General features: G+C 47.6%; 1 protein-coding gene across 7 annotated transcripts in view; it reads right to left on the bottom strand.

Annotated features, from left to right (window-relative positions):
* Positions 1 to 1,310: 1,310 nt before the first annotated feature.
* HECTD4 (HECT domain E3 ubiquitin protein ligase 4) overlaps positions 1,311 to 21,724 on the bottom strand; it is a 117,101-nt gene continuing 96,687 nt past the window's right edge. For 6 of the 7 annotated variants that reach the window (XM_053401190.1, XM_053401195.1, XM_053401192.1 and 3 more), the window contains exons 61-76: positions 18,992 to 20,295; positions 16,883 to 17,090; positions 15,964 to 16,187; positions 15,585 to 15,736; positions 14,157 to 14,263; positions 12,993 to 13,116; positions 11,928 to 12,118; positions 11,614 to 11,760; positions 10,956 to 11,075; positions 10,658 to 10,813; positions 9,581 to 9,684; positions 8,370 to 8,591; positions 5,623 to 5,789; positions 5,299 to 5,494; positions 4,758 to 4,980; positions 1,311 to 4,198 (exon numbers count right to left, since the gene is read on the bottom strand). In XM_053401190.1, the coding sequence (XP_053257165.1) occupies positions 4,062 to 4,198; positions 4,758 to 4,980; positions 5,299 to 5,494; positions 5,623 to 5,789; positions 8,370 to 8,591; positions 9,581 to 9,684; positions 10,658 to 10,813; positions 10,956 to 11,075; positions 11,614 to 11,760; positions 11,928 to 12,118; positions 12,993 to 13,116; positions 14,157 to 14,263; positions 15,585 to 15,736; positions 15,964 to 16,187; positions 16,883 to 17,090; positions 18,992 to 20,295 (3,782 nt within the window). In that variant the 3' untranslated portion in view covers positions 1,311 to 4,061. The remainder of the gene's footprint in view (positions 4,199 to 4,757; positions 4,981 to 5,298; positions 5,495 to 5,622; positions 5,790 to 8,369; positions 8,592 to 9,580; positions 9,685 to 10,657; positions 10,814 to 10,955; positions 11,076 to 11,613; positions 11,761 to 11,927; positions 12,119 to 12,992; positions 13,117 to 14,156; positions 14,264 to 15,584; positions 15,737 to 15,963; positions 16,188 to 16,882; positions 17,091 to 18,991; positions 20,296 to 21,724) is intronic. The other variant, XM_053401191.1, reaches the window with a different exon arrangement.

Raw genomic sequence — 21,724 nt, 5'->3', positions numbered from 1 at the left:
CATTTAACAAGCACCCTTGAAATGGTGGGCTGGGCTCCTTACCATTGTGCACTTGAAAATTCGGAAGTTTGGGAAGGGAAAATCACCACTGTTCTCTTTCCGGTAATCCCACAATTTACGCATATCTAACTTGTGAGCCCGAGGTACTATTTCTGGGTTAGCGGAGTCTGTAACCTAAAGCGTCTCGGGTTAAGAACTTTGCTTCAGGATGAGAACAGAAATCGTGCTCCGGCGGCACAGCGGCAGCAGCAGGAGGCCCCATTAGCTAAAGTGGTGCTTCAGGTTAAGAACAGTTTCAGGTTAAGATCAGACCTCCAGAACGAATTAAGTTCTTAACCTGAGGTGCCAATGTATACAATAGTCTACTTTTGTCCCCCAATACACCAGAGCTCAGTGGCGGTTAGGCCCCTGCCATCACCTCCCACACCACAGCTGCCGCCGCCTCTACTGCATTATGGGAAGTAGCAGCCTGAACCACATGCACCTCACTTGCAGAAGTCAGTTTGGGGAGGTGGTGGCATCAGCAGGTTCAAGCTGCCGTGTTGTTTCAAAACGGTGTCCAAACAGAGCCCCAAACTCACTCCTTGATCTTGGTAAAAAAAAAAAAAAACCACACAAAACAGGGCAATGATATTCCTACGTTGCAGGGGGGTTGGACTAGATGACCCTCCGAATCCCTTCTGATCCTACAATTCTATGAGAACTGCCAAAATCCCCTCATCTACAGAGCCCTGGCTGTGAGATAGTGGAGGATGCAAAAAGGACGGTAGAAAAACAGAAGAGCTCTGCTCACTGCTTAGACTGCTCTATTAATGCAGCTAAAGATCACCCTGAACTCCCTCTGGAAGAACTCAGTGGGTACATGAAGTCTAGCAACAGAATTCAAAGTATGACAGAGCCTTGGCAGTAGTTAGTTACAGATCTTTGCGCACTCTCTAATCATTTTCAGTAGCCAAATGACAAAAGGCAGCCCACCTCTAGTCTCTGCTCTCAGCAACTAGCTTGCCATTTTGGCACATATTATGTGTTGCAAAGGGCTTCAAGGTGGATTTGGCAAATGCCCGGCCTCTCCTTTCTTGACTTCATAGGGACTGGTCCAGTTAAGTTTGTACAGATACATAAACAGTTATCACAATCAACAATGCTGCTTTGAAAGCCTGCACAGAAGAACTGGGTGGGAAGTTTGTCATTCTGCCCCTTGAGGCATTCTGGTTCTAGTGATTCCTAGTGCCTGGTGAAGGTCAGTGGAAGCCTGTGTGGAAACATGCTCTAGGCCCAGCTGATCAAATATAAAGCAGCTTTAAGGACACTTCCACCAAAAGTAAGCATTTATTAAATACAAGAAAAGCCAAAGAGACTTCTGAAAAACAAGTGGCAACTAACCTTGCAATGTTATTTTCAGGGGCAAAGCACTGTGGTGGGTTTACGGAGGAAAGCTAAGGTTGTATCTGATATAGTTGAGAAGGGACAACAGTTCTAAGGGGAGACCTTCGCAGTAGAATCGAGGTGTGGAAAGCAGAGAATAAATTAACAAAACAAAAAAAGGCAAACAAAACACACTTGTCAGCTTGGTAGCTCATCTCCCTTGGGCAGAAGAAGGAACTTGGGAGCCCCTTCTGCACAAGAGGAATGGCATCCCTTGGCTCACTTTTCCCTTTTGTACAAAATATTTACACGTTTGCTGTAATTAAATACAAATTAAAAACTACAGTGCTTTAAACCCATCTCCAAATGAGCCAGAGATCAGGCAGCCTGCAATTCGTCATCTCAAGTAGTTTTAACTTTCTGTAGGTGAATGCAGCTTGGAGGTCACAGGGTTGCTGTTTCCAGGCAAAAGATTAAGGAGCAGACAAGTAGTAAGATTTCCCTTTTAGCCTGGATATTTCATACCTGACCAAGAGCACTTAAAACAGGTTAACAGTGTGTAATAAATAGCAAAACAGATGCCTCAACATAAGCTTAAATGTCTCAACATCCATATTCTCTGCTGTTGTTAGGACAGCTTTACATTCGGAATGAATATTCAAGTTAAAAATAAAAAGTCACAACCCAGAGTATTTAGTGAGAGACACTCTTACTGCAGACTATATAGTCAATGTTCGTACAGTGAACAAGAACCAATTTGATGGGTTCAGGAAGTCCAGGGCAGATTTCTTTGCCACTTGCTCAGTCTTAGCAGCACCCTTTAACTTGTCCCTACCTGCTCTTCCAAAATAGGAATCCACAACGCAGATGAAGGGCTTAAGATTTGGATACAAAATGTTCCCAAACAGAAACTCCATTTACGCCGGGCAGGGTGTAAACACCATGGAGGACATTTTGTTTTGTTAAATGCAGCCATAAATAGTTGAAATAAATATACATCAAGTCACTTTACAGCACACATGCTTCTGGGCCGAGGGGTGGAGACTCCCAACGTCCCTACGTCCTCGAGGAGGAAGCAGCAGGAACGGCAGCAGCAACAGCTTCCTCATATTCACAGCTGGCAACAGAAAGGCCTGTGAGGTATTTGACTGAGCGAGAAGTTCCCTTAAGAGAAAGCTGGGCAATTCCAAAACAAAACAAAACCAGCCAGATTTGGGTGAAGCTCAGCCCAGCATGTCCTTCACATTTGTTTTTCATCTGAACGCATTGTGCCCACTTTGGCCAGAAAATGGGCAAGGCTCGAGAGCTGAAAGTGATACAGGTGTGAGTTCTTCTTCTCTGACAATGGAAGCTGGAAGCCAAGGTCTAACTCTAAAAACAGTCACACTCTTCCTTTCACACTCTTTCCCGAGCTCCTTCCACACACCATGCAGCCCAAATAATTACCAGTATTCACAGTTATATACAATAAATACAGCTGTTCCGTTGCTACAGGCAAGCAAAATTATTCTGACTCTTTGTCTCCCGCCAGGCCCTAGCTTACAGCTTGCAAAATTGTGGGGGAGGCTTTCGCAGGCCAAGAAAACAAGATTTAGAACCAAGTACTGGCACTTAAATTCCTACATAGCACTGCATCTTGGGTTTGAACGCAACCCGGAAATGGATCAATCCAGCAACACTACCTTCTTCAGGACCCACAACACTTCATATTAGTAAAGGGGGGGGGAGATGTGTCTGCTTGATGGGTCTTGAGGCAGGGTGCACCTTGCAATAGGCCCATTCCACCCAGCTCCGCTCTTGTGTAGCTCCCTTTGTGTAGGAACCCAGTGGAAAGCCCAATGAAGCAAAAAAGAAAGCCACAAAACAGCAAGACAGAGCGGATCGTGCCTGTAGCTTTCCCAAGAAAGAGTAAAACATTACCTCGGAAGTCAGACGCTTCTCATCTCCCCCACTTTCTGGATGCAACATTTTAGTAATAATAATTTCCGAATGATCATTTCTGAGTACAAAAATGTCGCAGTGCGTCCACTGGCTTTGCTAACTGTAGAAAGCCAAGAGGCAGGGCCGGTGGATTTTAGCCACTGAACCATGTCTGTGTGTGTGCAAAAGAGTATTTCATACTTGTGGTGTGATGGAACCCAGAAACTTGTTTCTACAGAGCCTCTCTTTAATGAAACGTGTGAATTAACAGGATCCCCGCCACCAAAACCTGGAGGTGTGAAATGCTCTGAAGTTGCCACCTGCATCTCTTGCAGGAAGGGAAGATTTTCAGTCATTGCCCCAGTGAGGATTCTGTTATGTGTCAATGGCTTCTGTGCGGCAGCCGCTGCATTTTTGCACTCAGAATTGATTGCGAGGAGAACTCTGCGCTGAAATCTTCGTTAACTTCCCATTCAGTGATTAGCACTCTTCTAATTATGAAAGAAAGGTAAGGATCTCAAGGTTTGTGAACATCAGTCTGTGTACTAAACTTACCCTAGAAATATTTCACAAACAAGACAACCCATCCACCACAAAAGCCTACAAGTATGAAATGGAAGCCTCCCTGCAAGTGCCATTGCAGAGGCAAAGGTTTGGAGGAAAGAATCAGCCTTCAACTCTCGCCTTGTCGCCGTTCGGTGTCAATTTTCAGCTGGGCGGGAGCCTCTTCCAAGGACTTCTGCAAAGACGCCCGTTGCCTAAAGATGTGCAGCAGCTCAGCCGCTGAGAGGGTCTTCGCGGTAGTGGATGGCATACCGGAGTTTATCCAGCATTATCTCCAGGGAGGAGTATTGAGGAAGTTTGATCATGAACATGCAGGTTTCAACACGAATGTAGCGCGAGTCTGGGGAACCTACAAAGAACCGCAGAAAAGAAGAAGCAGTTAAATCTGCTCCCATAGGCAAGAGCTTTTTTCATTCTTAGCAGCTCTTGGTACCTTTAAGACATTGATTCTAAACTCTGAAACCAGAAAACAAAGAGATCTGGAGGGATACTAGGGCAAATATATGGCAACTCCCATATATAAATGATGCTTCAACACCTGAGCTGGAGAAGAACTTTGTGTATTTGCTTTTTCTCGTCTTCCCTCCCTCTGCCCCTTTCTTCTCTTGCATTGTGTGTCTTGCCTTTCTGTCAATTTATATACCACTTTCCTGATGAAACATCAAGGAAGTTTACAAACACAGCAAAGCAAATCAATGCCCCCAAAAGTCAAGAAGAGTTTCACTCCCATTTGGTTCCGTTGCTTTGAAAGTCAAAGTGATGTCAGAAACATAATCTGATCTCATTGCAACATTTCAGGATGTTCGCTTGTCTGTCAACTTAGTCCTCAGCTTGGTGAGATTTGGTAAAAATACTCATTTCCCCAAAGGCGCAGACAAAGCTCTTTCAGAGCCCAGTGGCCCATTCACCTGCAGTGCCATCCGGAGGTGCAATTTTCATGGGGTATGGAGGGACATGCGCAGTGTCTGGTCCGCCATCTTTGCAGGGACAGGTGAAGGGGATGCGCTCCTGGTTGCAGGCAAATTTGATGAACTTGCAGAGCTCCTCCTGTGTGAACATCTCTAGCGCCCCCCAGAAAAACTCAATGTGCTGGTCGGTCTCCATCAGTCCCACTTGGTACATGGTGTGTGCCTGCCCACCGCAAAAGACAAAGGGGGAGAGGGAGAACAGTTACGACCCAAGGGGGAGAAGTTCCTGAGGACCCCAAACCTTATGGATCTTTGCCCCCACCAAGCTTTCGGGATGATTCTGGCTCATTTCCACCCTCTGCTACCAGAATCATAGCACTGTATTGTTGGACATGAGTCATGTTTTTAACTGGATCCGATATCTAATAAATAAAGGCTCCATGCTACTGGATTCTTCCAACCCTCTGGATGCAGCGACATGGTTTGCATAACCTTTGGCTGGGGAAGGTTCCACTCTGCAGCCTGGGAAGCAGCAACACACCTTGAGGAACTCCAGGTTGATGTAGGGGAGGCCGCAGGTCCTCAGCTCCATCTCCAGGGGAGTCAACATGGTCAGAAGCTGCAAAGGGATAATGGAGCCCAGGCCAGCCCTCACGGCCGTCGCACACTCTGGATTGTGCAGCTCGCGTAACCTCAGGTTCCGGATGGCTGTTGCATAGACGTCCTTGTTCTCCCACCTGAGGGGAAAGAGGCAGACAGTCAGGTCTCCAGGGTGAAACTCTCACCTCACTCCCATGGTGCAGCCTCCCCCCCCCCCCACTGCCCACACGCGAATCCTTTTGTCCCAAAGACCCCTGCTACTCACACAACCGGGATGTGCCTGCCTCTGGTGCACAGTTCCACTTCTTCCCCCGTCATTGTCAGGTATGTGAACTTGCAGCTTGGTTTGTTGGGGCAGTCGGGACTCTCCATCGCAAGGTGCTGGGAAGCAATTTCAGCACACAGGGCCTCCAGCTCCGACTCGTCGTTCAGCTAGGACAACACCAATAATAATAATAATAATAATTTTTTATTTATACCCCGCCCTTTGGGGTTCAGAAAACCGGGCTCAGGGCAGCCAACAACAAATTTAAAACACTTAATTGTAAAAGCAGCATAAAACACAGTATAAAAACATGAATAACAATAAAATTCAAAGCTCAGAAATCAATTTGGGGGAAATCCATCTAATAAGCATTAGATAGTCACCATGGCTGGCTGGCTGAATTGGTCCTACTTGGGCCAGCGAGGAGGCCAGGGGAGAATTAGCTGTAGGGTCTCAGAGCGGGTAATCTTCATAAAAGGGGAGGGGGAGGGAAGAGAAGGGAAATAAAAGATCAGGCTGAATTCAAATTAAAGGCCAGGCGGAATAGCTCTGTCTTACAGGCCCGACGGAAGGAGGTTAAATCCTGGAGGTCCCTAGTCTCATGGGACAGAGCATTCCACCAGGTCAGAGCCATCACTGAAAAGGCCCTGGCCCTGGTGGAGGATAGTCTGACTTCCTTAGGGCCCGGGACCTCTAAACTATGGTTATTCATGGACCTTAAGGTCCTTTGCGGGGCATACCAGGAGAGGTGGTCCCGTAGATATGAGGGCCCTAAGCCACAAAGGGCTTTAAAAGTCAAGACCAGCACCTTGAACATGACCCTATACTCCACCGGGAGCCAGTGCAACTGGTAAAACATTGGGTGAATATGCTCCCATGGCAGGGACCCTGTGAGGAGCCTCGCTGCAGCATTCTGCACCCGCTGGAGTTTGTGGAACAGTTTCAAGGGCAGCCCCGCGTAGAGCAAATTACAGTACCAGAGAGGAATGTGACAGGATCTGGCTTGGCTCAGCCTTCCCAGGCAAAGCAAATGCCTCATGATCTGCAAAGTGCAGCTGGAGTGCCAATGGATGGGGCTCCCAATTCACTTAAACGGGAGGAGCAGGTTCATGTTACACAGGAGTATATGCAGAAGGACAACAGCCACCAGGCGCTGTGGGAGGACAGCTGGCCTTGGCTCACTGAAGGAAGACTTGCAGAAATGAGAAAATTGCTAGGGCATTGTGAAGACTGGAAAAGGTGCTGAGAAGAAGGGCAAGAGGAGTTCTGGAGCAGGCAGGAGAATCAGGCAGCTACTAGCTAGGGGAGGCCAAGGCCCTGATGAGTGGCACCTCCAGAGTACTGGAGCCAGAAGGGACAGACAACAGGGTCCATCCATTTTTCCTAAACCTGTTCTGGGCCTTTCCAGAAACACAGAGGTAGCCAGTAAGAGTTATACAGATCTCTTCCTGCCCCACTTGCCTTGGGCCCATGAGGATGGGCAGGCATTAAGGACACCTGGGTCACATTCAGGAGCACTCATTCTCTTTCAGACACACGAACTCCAAAACTTTGGCCACCTCATGAGAAGAGAAGACTCCCTGGAAAAGACCCTGATGTTGGGAAAGATGGAGGGCACAAGGAGAAGGGGATGACAGAGGACAAGATGGTTGGACAGTGTTCTCGAAGCTACCAGCATGAGTTTGACTGCGGGAGGCAGCGGAAGACAGGAGGGCCTGGTGTGCTCTGGTCCATGGGGTCACGAGGAGTCGGACACGATTAAACAACAACAGACATAACTTTGGCATGTATCTATATGTGATGTCATTGAAGATGTGCTCCTCAATTGCTGAGTCAGAACTATGACACATGTTGTAAGAAAAAGCTGCTCCTTTTAAGACACAGCACTCTGCCCAAGTTGTGAGCCAAGAGACAGATGCTTTTTGGAAATGCTGCGAAATGGCGCAGCAATCTTGATTTTGGCATTTCTGAGAGAGACAGGGAGTGCGCACATAAGAAATAGCTGGTTAAAACCGAGCAGAACTTTTGACAGTACAGTTCCCTGGAAGCCTCTCTCACCCAAGTCCCACCAACATTGCAGGAGTTCTTGCCAAAGTTCCATTCTTTACAGAGAGGCTTTTGCAGACATTCCTGGTGGATTCTGCTTTGACGGTTGGGAGTTCTTTGCTGTCTACTGGTCAAGCGTGTTGTGCATATATTTGGAAATGTATTATTTATACAACTTTCTGCTCATATAAAGCACTCCAAGCATTGTAAAACAATAAAATATTAAATCGTAAATTAAAAACTCTAAAGACAAACAGAGAAATGGGGCATGTCTATCATTTGGGTGCATGCACTTTCTGATCTGAGCACTTAGAGGTCATGAGATTCACACTGTAAATCTATGGATTATTTAAAAGGGTGGTTAACACAAGAGGGGCTGTAGATGCACAGAGACTTTTGGTGGGGGAAACCCATAATAAAAGAATGTTGAAAATTTCTAGCCTCACTTTTTGGTGCACTGTAAAGCACAACATCTCTAGGCTGCTTGGCTCTCCTGATTCTCAGCCTGCAGTCTGACCTACATTCAGCCCCACTGAATTTCCCCAGGATGCCACCAAAGTAGACAGAGTGATGAAAGGAGACCCACAATCAATGCAAGATAGATCTTGGCTGAAACAGTCAGGAATCCCTTTTATAGTCTGTCATCCAGCAGCTTCTACAGGTGACTGAAAAGCAGGGGAAGGGGAGGAAGCATCACTTACATTTTCAAATTTCTTGATGTAGTTGTAGGTCAGTATGTCAGCCTCCTGGAGGTCAACATCTGGATCTAGTGATTCTCCAACTAAAGTCTTCCAGAAGGAGGGCAAGAGATCCAGGGGCAAGGGGACGTCTGCCCGGATGGCAATGCCCAGCAGTTGCCCGAAGAAATGCAGCAGCTGCTCTTCCCCATAGCTGATGGGGCTGGGTGTCAGGATATATTTGCCCTGAGGGTGGAGAACAGCATTAGCCAGGAAGGCAGAATCTGCCTAGGAATAGTATTCATTCATTCAAGATGTACAGTGGTATCTCGGCTGTCGAACGTAATCCGTTCTGGAAGACCGTTGGACTTTTGAAATGTTCAACAACCAAGGCTCAATGGATGGTCTGTGGAATCCATTGAGAAAATGGAGAAACACGCCTTGGAAGTCGTTCAACTTCCGACGTGTGTCCAAAAATGGAAGCAATTACTTCCGGGTTTTTGGCATTCGAAAGCCGGAAGGTTCGGCTTCCGAGACGCTCAAAAACCGAGGTTCCACTGTATTCTTCTTTTCCACTAAAAAAGGAAGGGTTTCAATGATGTCCTATCCAGGGCCGGCCCAAGGCATTTTGGCATCGGAGGCAAACTACGAAATGGAGGCTTCCACCACCAGGGAAGAAGGAGTGAGCGAAGAGCCACACTGGAAACAAGGGGGGGGGGGGCAAACGAAACTTTATTCAGCAGTTGAAATAGGAATCCAAGGCTATCATGGGGCGGGGGGGGGCAGGGGCCCACTCTGAACCATGCGGAGCAGGTGCAGACCCCAGGAGACCCCAGAGGGCAGTTCATGCCATTTCCTCCCTAGACATGGAAGGAGACCAACAGTGCCTCCTATTCACTGAGAGGCCGCTGCAGAGGCGGGGCATGGAGGGGGCGGACCGTCCACAGAGATGGAAGATCCAGCCACCAAGAAGTGTGCTGCAGCCATTGATGCCACTGCAGTGGCAGTAGAAGCGATGCATTCCTTGGAGTCTGGATCTGCTGCCCCTGTGATCCTGCTGCATGAGGTGGTCACCTCACCTTGCCTCATGAGTGGGCCGGCCCTGGCCGTATCACAACAAAACGTATGGCGCCTCCCTGTGGCCAGCAGCAGCGGCAGCAAGAGCGCTAATCAGCTATAGCTTCACAAGGGTGGCGGTAGGCAGCTCCCCCTTCTTCTGCACTGGCTTAGCATACCTTGTTCTTATTGACTGCTGAGCTGGGGCAGAGCAAGAGCAGGGAGAGCAGTGAACTCTGGAGCTCCTTGCAGACCTGCCACAAGAAGTGACGGAAGGAACCACCTGGAAGGAAGGAAGATGAAGCTTTGAGAGCTGCGCAGCCACAGCCAGTCGTGGTGCTTGGGGTAACAGCCCCCCAGAAAGGAGTCCTCTTAACCAGCCAACTCAACTTGTGCTGCTGGAGCCAACAGCCATTTGTTAGAGAGAGAGAAAAACCCTGTACAAAATTTTAAAAACAGGGTTCAAAGCTATCACCTTACAAAATAAAGTTCATTCTCGAGAGAGTACACAACAAATTAGATGTTGCAACAAAAAACAAACTGATGCAGAGATAACACAAAGCAAATGTCCTGAATGCAAATCAGTTTTCCAACGGCTGCTAAATGAAGGCAAAATCCATAGGTTTAGCTGCATGCCCAGCAACCCTTAATGTATGAGTCAGTTTCTCAGAAATGAAACAAACATTAATTTATTGAACCAAGTATTTAAAGAAAAAACCTCCTTCCAGCCCTGTGATATGATTGAATGGGCAGCTACTATGGTTTACGTGTTAGGTCTGTATTTGACCCATCAAAAAGTGATAGAAGACAGTTTGGGGTATAAAGGCACTGGTGCCAACTAATATTTCAGAAATTTCCTTCATTGCCTCTTCCCAAAATGTGTGCACATTTGTAAGCCTTGCGCCAACAGGTCTCTCGTTTGCTATATCCCCTCCAATGCACAGGGGTGCCAATTCTAGTTATATGTGTAAGGTGGACTGGGGTCAAGAACCAACAATAGATTCTTTTTAAGGTGTCTTCTCAGATATTTGCGGGGACGGATCTAAAAGGGGGAGTAAGGCACCGTTTTCCTGAGTGGGTTGTATTTGAGGCAGGAGATATACCCTGATGCCTTCTTGCTGAAAAAGATCCGGATGAATTTTCATATTAAATACTCCCCGCTAGCTTACTTAAGTGCTGGTGGCTTGTTACTTCTGAAAATAGTTGCTGCAAGTAAAATTTCTGGCAGCCCATGATGAAAAATAGAAGCTGCTTACTTGTGCCATGGACCTCCTCGCCTGTGAAGCGAATGTTGAAGGCATAAGTTGGGTCTCCCCCGCTGGCCAATTTCACACAGAGTTGTGAGGATGGCACGCACGCCAGCTGCCGGGCGGCCTGGCAGAAGTAGGAGTTCTCTGAAGAACGAATCTCTCCTGTGCAAAAGCAGGGAGAGGAAAAGAAATGAGCTTGGTGCGGGCAGGAATTTGAATTCCATCAGCTCCAAAGGCATGCTTCCTTCCTCCTCCTCCTCCTTTGCTTATTTCTATAGATACAAGCAAAGAAGGACTACCGTACCTCCAACAATTTCAAGCGGGTCCAGGGTGATCTCAGGGGCTGCATGATCCGCCGTCCTTTGCACAGTGGCATTTAGCACTCTGTTCATGACAGCCACTTTTGTATCATAAAAGATGAATCCTAAAGGAATAGACACAACAGTTCTTTGTTTGTTAACCTTGGCTGGGGGTGGGGGAGAGAAGCAGACACTGAACAAGATGGCAGTTTAGCTCCTTGGCTTCTGTTCCAGCAGAGTAATGAAACAAAACCACCTTAACCAAAAGAAAACAGAACAAAAACAAGCAGCACTCATTTAAATGTTAAAGAAAGGAGCCCTGGATATGTATTTTGAAGAATAGATAGGCTCTGACTGATTCACGTTAAGATTTCACAGCAACCTAACAAGGGCACCGAAAACACAGAAAACAGTCAAAAGCTTGTAAGATCACATCTCAAAAGGAAAATTAATCATGACTCCTCTGAAGCACCAAACCCTTGTGATGAAAAGGTGGCAGAACTGACAGGAAAGATCTAAAAAGTTTGATATGTGAATGACTTCTTCACATCGGTCTTTGTAGTGGTGGGAACGACATGATTTTAGTTTCCTGCGTTAGCAATAGGATTATTATTATAACCCTCCAAGGATCACCCAGCCACCTAGTCCATGAGAAGCCCTGACCTTTGGCCTCTTGGAGAAGCGCTGCAATGCTGTTGGTGTACGTTTCTGTTTGCCGGAGCTCCACTAGCGGTAGGAAGAAGGTCTCCAAAGTGGTGTTGAGGGACTGGAGTAGAGCAAAGCGCAGGCGGAGGCTTTCAATGGGGACGTCTGCAATTGAACAGAGATGTCAGGAACTGAGAGGAAGGGGATGAGACAAAGGATAAAGGCATTCCCAGCCGGGCCATGAGCTCCTCAGCACACCTGCCCCCAAAACTGGTCCAGGCACCCAGTATCTGGGAGGAAGAAGGTCCCACAGCTCAGAACTTCACACATACTCAGCAGGCAGGAAACGCGCGGGTCAGCAGTGTCAGCAGGGTCCAAGTACACTTCATGTGGGTGGAGCCGAGCCGGTGTAATTGCCAGGTGGCGGCAGAGCCGGTTAATGTACTGAACCAGGGCGACGTCCATTTCCAAGGACCACTTGCGGGATGCTTTCTGGGCATGTCTGGCATCGATGCAGGCACACCTGGAGGAACAGGGGCAGATTGAACCCTGCACAGTCGTTGGGCACTTGCATCATAACAAATGTTTTCAACCAGCCACTTGCCAAAATTCACCTCTTGATGGGGCAGATGTGAGTTGAGTGGCATTCAGCTCCTCTTTTGCAAAAGAAACTTTTTTGGGGGGGGGGTGACGTTAACATATATGAGAGAGTGCTGGAGGTGAAACAGTTAAACAGGTTGCCCAGTCAGGACCCAGGGGGTGGAGTCAGTGGGACTATAAAACCAGTTCTGGGAGGGGCAAAGGAAGGAGTCGGTAGAGGAGTTTGTTGGGTGGTTGGTTGGAGTGGGAGTGAGTTGGGATAGAGTCTGTGGGTAGGTTGAGTTAAAGGTAAAGGAATAGGGACCCCTGACCATTAGGTCCAGTTGTGGCCGACTCTGGGGTTGCGGCGCTCATCTCGCTTTATTGGCCGAGGGAGCCGGCGTACAGCTTCTGGGTCATGTGGCCAGCATGACTAAGCCGCTTCTGGAGAACCAGAGCAGCGCATGTAGCAAAATAAGCTGAGTCAGGAACAGTTAGGGGCTAGGAAGACAAGTAAATATCTGAGAGGTGGTTTAGTGAGTGAGAGCAGGTAGCGGAAGTTATAGGTCTGGACAGGTACCCCATGAATGTAATTGACCGATACCATTTATGAAACCATATGCTTGTTAAAATGCAATAAATAAACAGAAGTTTATGTTTCAATTTAACCCTGACTGGACTCAGTATTGTCCCAGGTAGGGCCTGGGTGGTGGCAGTGTGAAATAAAGTGGTGGCACAGGAATCAATAGATGGTGAAACGTCGGGGACCCTGTGTGATCGCCACAGGGGGAGTGTGGAGAAGAAAGCCAATTCTTTACCTTTCAAAATGAAGGTCATAACCACATGACAAAATGGCTCGCCACACGCTACGGATGTCCTGTTTTGCTCGGTCAATGACAAATCTGTGAAATCCATCTAGTGTCAGGTACTTCTCTTCAGGAACTGAAATGGGAGTGAAAGGGAAAGAAAGTATTCAGTGAGTGGGGGGGGGGGAGAGAAAGATGCAGACTCCCCACTGCTCTAACATGTCATTTCCCCCACTCAGTATCTAGTTATTCAAGTTAAAACACCTCTCCTTCTATTCTAGCTTGTAACACAAGCTCTCAAATGGCATTCATGTGAGATTTTTAAAATATGCAATGAAATAATTTCAAGGCAGTAAAGTATAAGGGCCACACCAAAGCCGAAGGAATAAATCTAGTCCAGATGTTGAAAATAAAGATAGCAGGACATGCTATGCTGCAAAGGCTCTCCAGGCAACTGCAAGTGGCATGGCTTATTAGAAAGTTTTATACAGAGGGGGCCACTCAAACTGGTGATGAGAACACTCAAAAGCAAGACCTTTTCTGATCATCTTAGGGCGTTGAGGCAATCCTGTGCAGTAGACAATAGAAGGTGTGACTTTTCAAGATTCTTGGACCCAGGTCACACCACTGCAACACCCTCTCCTAGCTAGCTTTGTATTTTTTTTTATAAAAAAACCTCCTAAAAAGACATCCAAATGGAAGGTTTATACTAAAGGGACCTTGCCTATGATCAAACTAACATTTGATTCCTGCGTACATTTTACCCCTCCTTTTCTGATAATTTGCAATCATTACTGTTTTGTGATAATGTATTTATAAATATTTAAATAAAAAACAAACAAACGTTTATGGGTTGTGAAATAAGCCCAGGCACAACCTGCTTAAAACCCTGCTCCTAAAGTGCTCAGCAGTGGAGCATTCTGGCCCCTCTATGACAGGGCCATAAACAGTGGTGTTGGAGGAACTCTCTTCTGAATTAACATGTATGAACCCAGATGAGCTTATAGCACCCAGAACGTAAGCCAGTGCTGGCTGACATTTCCATCTTTTGCACAAAGGGGCACTTTAGATACTGCAAATGTGTTGCCTGAAAAGTATTTTTCACTTATCTCGCCTAGGGAAGCAACTGGGCAGAGTGTTTCTGCAGAGGCCTAAAAGAGAAAACGGGCCGCTTACCCTCCTGTTTCTTTGTGGGAGACTTGTCAGGGTCCTTTTCCTCAGGCTTGCTTTTCTCTGGGGATTTGGGCTTGACAGTCGGCTTCTTCTCACTCAAAGCAGTCCTGCTAATGTGAGGAAAACCTTCATGTCAGAGAGTATGTTTGCACTGTACTTGTGCAAAGCAGTTGTATATAGAAGACAGAGATAATTCAAAGCATTTTTTAAGTCCCAGAAAACACCCAGAATGATGAATTATTGTTGTTGTTGTTGTTAAAGTACAGTGGTACCTCAGTTCCCGAATGCCTCTGTTGTCGTACGTTTCGGTTCTCCAACGCCAAAAACCTGAAGTAAATGCTTCCGTTTTTTAACGCTTTTCGGAACCCGAACATGTGATGCAGCTTCCGCTGAGTGCAAGAAGCTCTTGCAACCAATGGGAAGCCGCACCTCGGTTTTCAAACGTTTCGGAAGGGATTCCGTTCGAAAACCGCGGTACCACTGTATCATCATAATCAAATTATTACTCGCCGGTCTCTAGCAGGTCCCAGGGAGGGTTATGACAATTTAAGATTCAGGATTAAAAACAGTGAAAACCATCACAGAGATAGGGTGGGTCCTGAAAACACACCTCAGGGGTCAAAGCCAGGATAAAGACGTGCGCCTTCTGTGTTCACCAAATTGTAAACAAAAGCCCTCAAAGCAGTTTACAAAAACCCTACTAGAAAAATTAACCAACAAACTGAAACTGACACAGGGACAAACAGAAGAAGACGCCTTTACCCCGGTAGGGCTCCCCTTTATCACATACACAGCACAACAAGACAATGACAATAATCCACCAACAGCATACAAATTAATATAGCTAACCTGATCCAAAACACCCACCCATCCCACTCACACACGAAAACAAAGACTACCACAGCCAATCACGAACAAACAACCACACCCTAGGCCAACCCCAACCTCTCTCACCACCAAAGGAACACAAGTGAACAGCAGAGAACCTGCACGAGCAACGCTGACACCAAACCCTACATACATTAAGCAAAATAGAAACATTGCCACCCGACCCCACCCCCCTTCCCCCCTTCCCTTCCTACTGTCTCAACAAATGAAACTGATTTGTAAAAATGTTACATGGAATAAATACGAGAGACATTACACATACCTCTGTAAAGAAAATCTTTAATAAAACAAAGCAGTTTACAAAAAGAGATGAACCGGATGCCCACTGCAAGGAGTGCCGGACCAAATCCAGAAAGAGGCTTTGACTCAGTGGATGGCTTTCACCCCATGCATGACTGTTAGTCCGTCCCCCCGTGCCTGCTTCCCCTTAAGCCACTTCCTGCACTTCCAGTTGGGGACTGAAGTGCCAAACCAAGAGGCGCTTCAAAGGGCAGCCGTGTGAAAAGCGTTGGGAGCGGAGCCAGAGTGGTTAAAGGATCTCACCTGACACTGTTGAGCACTGCCTTCTCCTTGGCGGGGGTTTTTGTGACGGGCCGCTTGGTGCTCACAACTTTCACCGGGTGCTGCTCTTTGCCAGCCTTGTTGTACTTGCTCTTGTCAAACTTTGGCTTGGGAGCCCCGTATTTTCTCAGGATCTTCAAAGCACAGAAGGAAAGAACGGTGAGGGCTGCAACTTATAAGGCAAGGCTGAGCACATTTGCCAAAAAGAAGCCCCCACAAGCGGGCTCCTGAGATCAGGAGGAAAAGGGTTCACACAAGGAAACACAAAAGAAATATTTCCCCCAGTCGCAGAGCTTCTCTTTGGGGCATGACTGCCACTATCTTTAGCACAGAGTAGAGCAATGAAACATTTAATGCCAACCTGAGTGAGCTGATCCTCAAGAACTTTCTTTGGGGGGCGGACATTGGTGAAGAAGGTGTGCAGCAGGTTTCCTGGCGTCTGGGCGTTAATCTGCTCTTTGCTGAGGTAAATTTCTGCCACTTTGGTTGGTTTTGCAGGTGTCAAGCTCAGCATTTGCTCAGAATGGAGGCAGCTTTTAAATATTTCCGTGAGGACTTCGCGGGCCCCTGGCACAAGTTTGTCACCTGAGGGAAGTAAAAATATTAAGAATGGCCATGGGACAAAGCCACTACAAGACCAAACACATGGAAACTTGTGAAAAGACCCACTGCATTAAGACTCAAATTACTCTTGTGTAGGTTTTTCACATTTCTGTGCAGAGGCCAGGCTGTCTATTGTAATTTTGTCAACAGAATGAACAATTAGCTTTTGTATTGCATTATGGTTCATGCTTATTTGTTGATACACAACTTTGTTATGTGCTGCAATAAATATTTTTCTTAAAAAATAAAAGAAAAGCCAGTACAAAACAGCTTTCTTCTTGTTTATCCAACACTTAAACCCATCTTTTTAGAACTAGGCCTGAAGACTATTTAAAGGGTGTTCAATTTGTTAATAGCTGCCAGAAAACGTGTGCTTCTTGCATCTCTTGTGAAAGGCTGTGGCACTGGACTTCAACTCCCATCAGTCTTGGCCTGCGTAGGCAAAGGTTAGGGAAGAGAGGACTTGTAGCCTAACATCGGGCCGCGGCTTAACGGTCTTAACAGTTGAACTCTGGCAGTGCCGTGAATGTGGCTAAGCTCACAATGGCAACAAAACCTCTTGGCATCTTCTCTTGCACAAACCCCAATGAAATGAAATGAAGGTCTGTTTCTCAAACACTCATAAGACACTCTTAGCATGAGTACAAAGTGCTCTCAAAACATAATTGATCACACACCTTTGATGGTCTTGTCATTGAAATAGTCTTCCAGTGCAGGACTCCCTTGTGTATCAAACAAACTCTGATTCACAGTTGAGACAGTTAAAATCTCCTCCGTCGACATTTCCATGAGCTCATCCTCTCCATCCAGACTCGACAAGCCAATCAAATCGCTGCTGTTAAATAAGCTGGCTCGGATCTTTTCTATCTTGGCCCGGGATCGTATCTATTTTCAACAAACACACACATCTAGGTAAATTTATGAAGGTAAATGAGTTCTTTTCATTGCTTCTTTTGATCTTATGACTCTGAATTCTTGACCTGCTTTACATTCTCCCCTACTCTTTCCCACTCACTTCTGACATAATCAATCTGCTCTGCCTCCTCCAAATCCCAAATTCTGCAAACAAAACAAAACAAAACAAAACAAAAACACCAAAACAAGATGAAGAACCTATTATATATTTTAGGTCTCACCCAACTGCAAATTGTTTTAATCTAATTTAATGTTGGATTTTTACAGTGCTGTAATCTGCACTTTGACTTTATGGTGAAGTGCTGGTAAGAAATTTGTTAATAATAAATAAGAATAAGAATAGTATGCAAATGAAATTAAACTTCTGCATCACCACAGTCCATTTTAAGATGGCTGGGTACCAATATAGTAATATCTTTTGCATTGAAATACAGTGGTACCTCTGGTTACGTACTTAATTTGTTCCAGAGGTCCTTTCTTAACCTGAAACTGTTCTTAACCTGAAGCACCACTTTAGCTAATGGGGCCTCCTGCTGCCACCGCGCCACCGGAGCACGATTTCTGTTCTCATCCTGAAGCAAAGTTCTTAACCCAAGGTACTATTTCTGGGTTAGCAGAGTCTGTAACCTGAAGCGTACGTAACCTGAAGCGTATGTAACCCGAGGTACCACTGTATACCTCTTCTTACAAGCCAGGAGAGCTACCATTATTACTTTTTAGCCAGGCCTAGGATCCACTGAGATGAACCAAAGTCTGGCCATGGCCCATCCTCACATCATGTTAGGTGGCTGCATGAAAACACAGCAAAGAGTTCTGTGGCACCTTATAGGCTAATTCATAGCCTGAGCTGCTTTCGTAAGGCAGAAGCTTAGTTCAACAGATACACTCATGAACTGCAGGCTCTTCCATCCTCAGCTTTTTCATAGTAGAACAAATTAATCTTTACTCAATCATAGAGTCTCTTTGCTGTTTTGTCTGACATACATGCAAAGCCTCCAAATGCGATGCAGTTTGTTGTGACTCAAGAGAAATGGATATATGTCTCCTTTCTCTCCCTTCTGCATGGAACAATCTTCACAACTGCAGAGCGCAGGAAGCAGGTTCATCATAGGAAGCAAACAGATTTACCAATAATCTTTTAATTCAAGCTGCCTCAAGCACATACTTGTCAGCTCTCCACACTAAGAGGTAACTTGCACTCCACACTAAGAGGTACCAAAGTTACAACTAATTGTACAATCTGTGTCAATAGTGTCAGCTTGTCCTATCCAGATCAACCTGCTGTGGTGCAATTATGCTATCCCTTGTCTGTCATGTTAAGATTACCCAGCCCCCCCCCCATTATGTATAAGCAGAGGAGACTCATCCTTCTTGCCAAGATCTATCTTGCAGTGACAGAAGAAGAAGAAGAGTTTGGATTTGATATCCCGCTTTATCACTACTGAAGGAGTCTCAAAGTGGCTAACATTCTCCTTTCCCTTCCTCCCCCACAACAAGAACTATGTGAGGCGAGTGGGGCTGAGAGACTTCAGAGAAGTGTGACTGGCCCAAGGTCACCCAGCAGCTGCATGTGGAGGAGCAGAGACGCAAACCCGGTTCACCAGATTACGAGTCTACCGCTCTGAACCACTACACCACACTGGCACCACACAGGAAAAACCTGGTGATAACACCAATATATATGGAATTCAGCTGGCTGTTTCCTCACTCTCATGGAGACCACCTTTAAAAATGTGGGAATCCTTGCCCTAGGTGACACATAAGAGGGTGGTGGAAGCTGAGAAAGAGAAACAGGGCAGGTCCCCCAGGGCTAGTAACCCTAAAGGGTTGACTCTCCTACCACTACACCTTCTTCTGCAGAAAACAATTACCTCCACAACTGCAAAGCCCTTGATGGGCCTCGAGGCGACCGGCTGGCTGTCCAGAGATGTAACAGTGTACATAGACCCGACATCTGACACCGATGCTGTTTCCACATTGTCGAGCTGCTCCCCGAGACTCCCCAGGCTGCCCAGACTCCCAGTGCTGCAGAGTGAAAGGTCTAAACTCTCCTGGCTGGAAACCACATGTGGCTCCAGCAACCCAGGCGGAATGACCATCTCCAGGCCAGCTTGAAACTGGTCTACAGAGATATCGCTAATGGTCCGTGAGATCCCCTGGGAGCTACAAAGAGAGGCCTGGCTGGTGGAAGCAGAGGCACTGATGCTCATGGCAGGCGTGACGCTGCTGGAGCTGCTGATGTCCAAGCTGTCCACGCTGCTGGAGACCACAGGCTTGTCCATCTCGGTCTTACATTCCCCTCCCTCCGCTTTGTCCTTGGTTTTCTTAGGCTCCTCCTCCTGGACTGGAATGTAGATCTCATCTCTGAAGACACCGCCGTGGGCATTGCAGGCCTTGCGGATGGCGCTCCGCACAGTGCCCTCCTCCAAGTGGGTGGGGATCCCCGAAATCACCAGCAAGCGGCTGTGAGCAGCTGTCCCAACCAAGGCCTGGCAAGCATCGGCCACGGCATCATTGGTCACGCCCAGCCCCTGGGGATCCTTCTTTGTTAGATGCCTGAGGATTATCAGCAAAGTGAGCGCCCGATGGAACCACAACATGTCCTCTGGCTTGCTCCCACCGATGCTCAACAGAGCGGTGTCCGTTTCGGCAGCTCGGGATGAAGTCCGCTTCCCTGAAGATGTTGTCTTCTCTCGCTTCATTTTAACCTTTTTCCTCTTTGACAGGAGGCTTGGGCTCTGTGGGGTCTGCCCAGGAGATGATGAAGAGGAGGAGGAAGAATCGCTCAGATTTGGGCCGCTGGTCGAGGACATCACATTGGCTGTGATGCTCATGTTGATCGGCAAGGTTACTTCTGCCACGGCCAGGCAGACCTCCATCAGAGCATGAAAGTAAGTGGAAAATCTCCCCTGGTCAGCTCCTCCAACCCCAGATCCGCCACAAGCATTTCCAGATGCCCAGTTTTGGGTTTCTTCATCGTACAACCTGTGCAGTTCAGACTGGAGAGCCATCAGCATGGCCAGGCAAGGGTTGAGCTGAAGCGCAATGGAGGAGGACAACCCTGCTGGGTTCTTCTTCTGCTCTAGCCCATGAATTTTGCGAAGCAATTCGGCTAGGAGATGAAAGAGCAGTTCCTTCACACAGGCTGCCATGTTGATTGTCCACAGGAAATTCCCTAGAAATGTGCAAACAGAATGGGGAGTCAGGATTTTTTATTTATTTACTTATTTCATAAAATGTATACACGACTTGACTGTAAAAAAAGAAAACTCAATGGGGGTTACGGCATTTACAGCAGAATGTACTCCTATTTATAAGTAAGTTTAGAGATTAGCAGCCTAAAATGGAATATGCTCTTTTGCTCCAGCTTGTGGGGAAGCTGTGAAGACAGCACCCCATCCTTGGCTAGCCATGTCAAGAGTGCTCGCCTCCAGCCTGCATGCATTAAAAAACCAAGTCTTATTGTTACCAAGGAAAAGCAGGAGCAGAGACTCTGGGCCTCCCCAGAGCTCAAAAGATGCCATGTTAGAGGACATACCGTATTTTTCGCTGCATAAGACACACTTTTTCCCTCCTAAAAAGCAAGGGAAAATGTGTGTGTGTCTTATGGAGTGAATGCAGGGGGGAGGCAGGTGGGGAAAGCCCCCAAGAGCCGCACACAAGCTCTGTGTGACTCTTGCGGGCTTTACCCCAGGAGGGAGAAGGGACTGACTGGCCACGTCAGTCCCTTCTCCCACCTCGTAAAAAAGCCCGCAGGAGCCGCGCACCCTTTAAAGAGCGGGCCGCTCTTGGGGGCTTTTCCCTGAGGAGGGAGAAGGGACTGGCTGCGTCCAGTCCCTTCTCCCACCTTGTAAAAAAGCTCGCAGAAGCCGCGCACTCCTTAAAGGGTGTGCGGCTGCTGCGGGCTTTTCTACGAGGTGGGGGAATTCACCCACCTCCTGCAAAAGCCTGCAAAAGCTGTGCGCTCTTTAAAAGGTGCGCGGCTCCTGTGGGCTTTTGCAGGAGGTGAGGAATACTCCCAGAGCTTGCCCGGGCTTCCCCCGCCAGCCCCAACAAGCTCTGGGAGAAGCGGACAGGCTGTGCGCAGCCTGTCTGGTGCTCCCTGAGCTGCTCTTTGGGGCTGGGGGGCGGACCCGGGCTTCCCCTGCAAGCCCCGACAAGCTCCTGAGCAGCTCTGGGGTAGCCTGCGAAGCCTCCGCAGGGCAGCGGGATGAAGGCTCCCTGCTGCCCTGCGGAGGCTTCCCGGGCTACTCCAGAAGCCAGAACAGCTAGAGAGAGCACTGCGCAGCGCTCCCTCTAGCTGTTTCAGCTTCTGCCTTAGCGGCGCAAAGCCTCCGCAGGGCAGCGGGGAGCCTTCATCCCGCTGTCCTGCGGAGGCTTCTCATGGCTATCCCTGGCTTTTGCGGGAGGTGGCGGAAGGGACAGAGTGTGACTCTGTCCCTTTCCCCACCTCCGGCAAAAGCCAGGGATAGCCGCGCTCCCTTTACAGAGTGTGTGTGTGGCTCTTGGGGGCTTTTCCCCAAGGAGGGAGAAGCCCCCAACAGCCACACACACACTCCACGCGGCTCGTGAAAGGGAGCGCTGAGCAGAGCCTGGGATGCATA

The sequence above is a fragment of the Podarcis raffonei genome, chromosome 8, assembly GCF_027172205.1.
Source record: "Podarcis raffonei isolate rPodRaf1 chromosome 8, rPodRaf1.pri, whole genome shotgun sequence".
NCBI classification, from domain to species: Eukaryota; Metazoa; Chordata; class Lepidosauria; order Squamata; family Lacertidae; genus Podarcis; species Podarcis raffonei.
The sequence above is the reverse complement of the archived record's forward strand: the minus strand, read 5'-3'. Positions and strand labels throughout refer to the sequence as shown.